Raw genomic sequence first — 6,253 nt, 5'->3', positions numbered from 1 at the left:
GTTTCAGACGTGCCACCTTCGATCTTATTTCCTTAAATAAATAAAAATTAAACCAAAATAAAAAAAGGTCAATTAATAGATATATCCATAATTGAATTTTCTTCATACTGAGAAGTGATTATCTCAGTTTCTTCAATATACCATATTGGTGTAGTAGAGTTCATTTCCAATATGCTTGCATTAGATTGTTCTTCGTTTAATGTACTGACAGAGTATAAAAATTAAACAAAAAAAATATTATTATTCTATTAAATTAAATTAATCTACTTTTCTATTATATTGTTTTTTAATATAGAATATAAAATATTTATTATAATTAGTGTTAAATGTTTTTTAAATTATATTTACTAAATAACTCAACTAAGGAAAACGAACCAAACAATATGAAAATAGAATTTTGTGTTGTTTTAAACTACTTAGAATATCCTAGATAAATACAAACCCTTGTAGTTGTATTGAGTTGAATAAAATGATTATGCTGTTATATACATAATTTTAAATTATAAAATATCTAGAATTAATTAAGTTATTTATTCTGTTGTTTAATTTTGAAAATAATTATTGTTATTATTTACCTACTGAAAGAAGATATTAAATAAATGTTTTTTGTTATTCTACGATTAGATTCATCTACGTCTTTTCTATTCATTTTAAACTTTTCCAAAAAAACTTTTTGCTTAACTCTAGTAAATTTTATGTAACAAAAACAAGTATATAAAAAAAATATATGAAAACTTTTAACTATCCTAAACCTAGAAGAAATAAGAAAACTTAAAAAATATTTTCAACAAAATTTTATACAAAAACATTTTTTATTCTAAAAAGTTTGAAAAAAAAAAAAAAACAAAGAGGGTTTTTTCCTCAACAAACTTAACTACCCTCTAATAAATATCAAATCATGAAAAAATTAGATAGTTATTCGTTATTGATTTGTAGTAAATATTTTCGATACAAAAGTGATTTTATTAATGTTATTTGTGTATGTAAAAAATTTCAAGAAACATTAGAGAAGTTTAGATACAATCCAATCTCAATATCAAATCTTCATCTTTTTCCTAAAATTCAAACACAATGCCTGTACCATAAAAATGAAATTCGTCTTCCAATGGAAACATATTCATTTTATTATTTCTTAACCTATAAAGAAGCACTTAATCAAATAAAGAATTTTAATAAATGTCATCAAATTGTTTATACTCGTTCAGATCGTGAAGAATTTGGGCTTGACATTCCACAAAATTATGCTATTAAAGCTTTAGGTGATAAATGTTTTGAATCTACTCCAATTCAAAAAATTATCATTCCAAATACTGTTAGAAAAATTGGACAAGAAGCATTTAGTCAATGTACTCAATTAACTCAAATACAACTTCCATGTACATTAAAAGAATTATCAGTTTGTACATTTTTTAATTGTATTGAATTAGAGAAAATTGAAATTCCATCTTCTGTTTCAATTATTGATGGAGCATGTTTCTTTTGTTGTAGTCACTTAACTGAAGTAAATTTCCCACAAAATATTGTATCTATTGGATATGAAAGTTTTGCATTTTGTGCACGATTAAAAGAAGTTGTTATTCAAGGAACATTATATTCATTGTTTAATAAAAGCTTTTTTGGATGTACAGCACTCACTTCAGTACATCTTCCAGACACTGTAAAATTTATATCTGACTCATGTTTTGAAAATTGTAGTAGTTTACAAAGTATTAATATTCCATCTTCAGTAGTTATGATTAATCAAAAAGTATTTAAAAATTGTACATCTTTAAAAGAAATAGAAACTCCACCTTCAGTAGATTATATTGGAGAACGATGTTTTGAAAATTGTTATTCATTAACACGTTTAAAAATAGCAGATACTACAGTAAATATATCTTGTAATTGTTTTTTGAATTGTACTAGTCTTCAAACATTAGAAGTTCCATTAAAAAATAACGAATATCCATTTGATGTGTCTTATTATGACAAACAAATATTAGAAAAGTTTGGTATTAATTGTGTTCATATTAATTTTTTTAGTAGTGGTTCAGTATTAACATATAACCCATTAACTCATGAACCTAAAATACCTGATGATGCTTTAATTATTGGTAAAGATTGTTTTAAAAATATTAGAGAAATTCATTCTATATGTATTCCAACAAATATAGTTATTATTGATTCAAATGCTTTTGTTGGATCTTTTATTACGTCTATTTATATTCCTACGTCAGTTACATATATTATTTCTGGAGCATTTAGTGATTGTATTAGATTAAAAGAAATTCAATTACCATCATCAATTTCAAGTATTGGTAGTAAGTTATTTATGAATTGTTCTGCTTTAACTTCTATTACAATCCCTTCAACAATTACTTCAATTAATGCAAGTGCCTTTGAATTTTGTATAAATTTAAGTACTATTTCTCTTCCACCTCATTTAGTTAAACTTAAAAAGAATGCATTTTCTGGTTGTGTTCAATTAAAAGAAATACTTTTACCTTCTTCTTTAAAGTGTATTGAAGAAAAATGTTTTTCTGATTGTCATAGTTTAACATTTGTTTCAATTCCAACAACAGTTACATATATTGGAAAAGATATTTGTTTAAATTGTAGAAGTCTTAAAAATCTTATTATTCCATTAGAAAAAGATTTGTCATATAAATATAAAGTAAGTTATCAACAGTATCAAATATTTTCTTCATTAAATATTCGGTGTACAAATATCCAGTTTACTGATCAGGACTATTTACATAGAAGAAATAATAACATAGATACTATTATTCCAACTGATGTTGACCTTCATATATCTAAATTATGTTTTTCTAAATTAGTTGAAAATAGTTTTATTCTTCCACCAAATGTTATCTCTCTTGGAAAGTCTTGTTTTCAATCGTCTTGTAATATAACTTCAATTACACTTTCTACAAATATTACTAAAATAAAGTCTTATGCATTTAATGGTTGTTCATCTCTTAAAAATTTAATAATTCCATCTTCTGTTCAATATATAGGAAAGTATTGTTTTAAAAATTGTGATAGTTTAACGTCACTCTCTCTTCCAACAAATTTACTTCCATATACTTCATTAGTAAGTTATTCTGAATATCTTTTATTAAAAAGAAATAATATTAAATGTCTTAATATTGCACAAGTAAATGACGATGATATTTATGACTCAAAATACTTACCTTCAGAAATCCAAACATTAAATAATACTTATTTTGATTTTTCTTCAAAGGAACTTATTGTTCCTTCTCATATTACCAAAATAAAAGTTGGTGTTTTTTGTGATTGTTTTCAAATGTCTAAAATTCAAATTCCTTCAAGTGTTGTTTCAATTAAAAGAAATACTTTTTCTAATTGTCCTTCATTAAAAAGTATTGAATTACCTCCTTATCTTAAAAAATTATCATCTTCATTATTTTATTATTGTATTTCTTTAAAATCTATTGAAATTCCATCTAAAATAACAAAATTATCTAATAATGTTTTTGCTGAATGTCATTCATTAAGTCAAATTCATTTTCCAAATCAATTAAAAAAGATTAAAGGATGTTGTTTCTTTAATTGTAAAAATCTTTCTTCAATAACTATTCCATCTTCAGTTACAAAATTAGGAAAAAGATGTTTTGATTTTTGTCTTGGTCTTCAAAAATTTAATTTTGAAGAACAGTGTCAAATTAAAAAGATTCCCGAAAATTGTTTTAGAATGTGTGATAAATTAGTATCATTTAATATTCCATCTTCTATTGAAATTTTAGATAGTTCATGTTTTTATAAATGCTTTGGATTAACATCTATTCATATTCCTTCTAATGTTAAATCAATTGGACAATGTTGCTTTAAAAGATGTTATTTTTTAAAAGAAGTAATTTGTGACCAAATTCAAGAAATTGATAAAGATTGCTTTAGTTATTGTTCTAGACTAGAATCAGTAATTCTTCCTTCTTCATTAAAAAAAATTGGACAAACTGCATTTAGTTATTGTTCTGCTTTAAAAGAAATTTGTATTCCTGATTCAGTTGAATTTATTGGAGGATTATGTTTTATTGGATGTAAACAATTAACAAGAATAACATTATCGTCACGACTAACGTCACTTTCATATGACTGTTTTACTAATTGTAATTCTTTACGTTCAATCATTATTAATAATACTCCTATTTCAAATTATCCATTTAATGTATCATTACTTCAATATATATATTTCTCAAAAAATAAAATTCCTTGTTACAATATTACTCTCTCTCAAAATGAAATGTTTTTACTTTCTACAAATATCCCTCACTTAGTAAATTGTTTTAATGATAATTGTTTTAGAAATTCTGTTAATTTAATAAATATTTCAATACCTTCTTCAGTTACTTCTCTTGGAGAATATTGCTTTAAAAATTGTATTAATCTAACAAGTATTACCATACCTTCTTCTATTTCTTCTATTCCTTCTCATTGTTTTGATAGTTGCTCCAATTTAAAATCAATAATACTTCCTTCTACAATAACTTCATTTGGAAATCATAGCTTCTATGGATGTTCTCAACTACAGTCTCTAAAATTAATCCCTAAAGAATGTTTTGAATAACTTGTTGATTTTTCTTTAAATGTTTAACATTTTAAATTAAATAAAAAAAAAATAGTAGTTAATTATATCCTAATGGTTGAGTTTTTATCTATTTGAGAAGTGAATGATGTAAATTTTTCAACCTGTTTTATTTTTATTGAATCAATTTTTTTTCAAACATTATCAAGTTAATTATTCTTCATCTAAGTTGCTACTTGGTTTTTATTTTGAATTTGATGAATTTTAAAACATTTATTTTTCTTATTTTATGATGATATATTAATAACACAATAATTATTTTTCAACTGATTTGAATATTAATAATCGTTAGTAGAATCATATTTTTCTTGTAATACAAAAACGTTCAATTCAAAATTATCATTATTAAATATACTTTTCTTGTTAATAGATAATACCAGTATCATAAATAATAATAACCAAATAGTCTTGAATAGGTATTATCTCACTAAAAAATATCTTTATAACTAAATGATACTTGATAGGCTAATGCTTTTTTTTATTTTAATGTTGTAAGTAGTGTTTCTGACGTGTCATTTTCGAATCTTATTCAAGGTTTTAATTTAAATAAAAAGGAGTAAAGATAAAGTATTTTTTCAGTAGAACAGAAGATCAATAAATCTTCTTAAATTAAAAATATACTTTTTATATTAAATATATTTAATTTAATTAATTTTTTCTTAATAAGGAAAAGAAGAAATAAATTTTTGGTTTAAAAATAACATGAAAAAATTAAAAATAGGTTTTTATTCTTTTTAAAGAGGGATTTTAATTAGTTTTTCAATAAAAAGAAAATAATAATAAATTAAATCTAAATGAGGAAATTTAAATTGAATACGTAATCAACCCTTTTAAAGTCTTTTAAACTAATTATTTTCATATTAAGATTGTATGGGAGGAAAACCATCAAAACAAGAAGAACAAAAGAAAGAATATACTGGAGATCCTAATGGAACTTTATATTATTCCATCTCTGGTAATGAATTATCAGAGATGATTACTAATAAAAAAGATGAAACATTCCTCCAATTAGGAGGTGCTAATGGAATTGCTAAATTACTTGAAACTGATGTAGACAAAGGAATTTGTGATGAATCATACAGTAAAAGACAAGAACAATTTGGAAAGAACAGAACACCAGACCCTGTTCTTGTTCCATTTTGGAAAATTTGGTTTGAAGCACTTCAAGATAAAACACTTATTATTCTTATTATTGCTGCAATTGTGTCATTAATATTAGCATTTGTTGTTCCAAATTCTACAGACAAGTGTTTAGCTAATGGAACAGAAGAAGAAAAAGAATTTAATACAGATTGGATTGAAGGACTTGCTATTTTAGCTGCTGTATTAGTTGCTTCACTTGGAGCATCTATTTCTGATTATTCTAAACAAAAGAAGTTTTTAGCTCTTTCTAAAGATGAAAAAGATGTAAAAATTAAAGTTATCAGAAATGGTGAACAACAACAAATTTCTATTTTTGATTTATGTGTTGGAGATATAGTTAATTTGGATGTTGGAGATCTTCTTCCAGCTGATGGAGTTTTTGTTCATGGTAATGATCTTAGACTTGATGAATCTGATATGACAGGAGAGTCAGTTGCTGTTAAAAAATCTGAAAAAAGTTTCTATATGATGTCAGGAACAAAAGTTACAGATGGAAATGGAAAAATGCTTGTTGTTGCAGTTGGA

General features: G+C 24.0%; 2 protein-coding genes across 2 annotated transcripts; both read left to right on the top strand.

The window, feature by feature from the left end:
* Positions 1 to 898: 898 nt before the first annotated feature.
* On the top strand, positions 899 to 4,567 carry ENU1_198200 (leucine rich repeat protein, BspA family protein; the record flags this gene model as incomplete). Its single annotated transcript, XM_008862029.1, has 1 exon — positions 899 to 4,567. One exon carries the CDS (start codon positions 899 to 901, stop codon positions 4,565 to 4,567), a length of 3,669 nt encoding a protein of 1,222 aa, XP_008860251.1.
* Positions 4,568 to 5,455: 888 nt separating this feature from the next.
* Positions 5,456 to 6,247, top strand: ENU1_198190 (plasma membrane calcium-transporting atpase, putative; the record flags this gene model as incomplete). The annotated part of the gene is made up of 1 exon (XM_008862028.1): positions 5,456 to 6,247. A coding segment is annotated over one exon (792 nt), but the record flags the coding sequence as incomplete, so codon positions are not given.
* Positions 6,248 to 6,253: the final 6 nt, after the last annotated feature.

Source organism: Entamoeba nuttalli (assembly GCF_000257125.1).
Source record: "Entamoeba nuttalli P19 unplaced genomic scaffold asmbl_9401, whole genome shotgun sequence".
NCBI classification, from domain to species: domain Eukaryota; phylum Evosea; order Mastigamoebida; family Endamoebidae; genus Entamoeba; species Entamoeba nuttalli.
The sequence above is the reverse complement of the archived record's forward strand: the minus strand, read 5'-3'. Positions and strand labels throughout refer to the sequence as shown.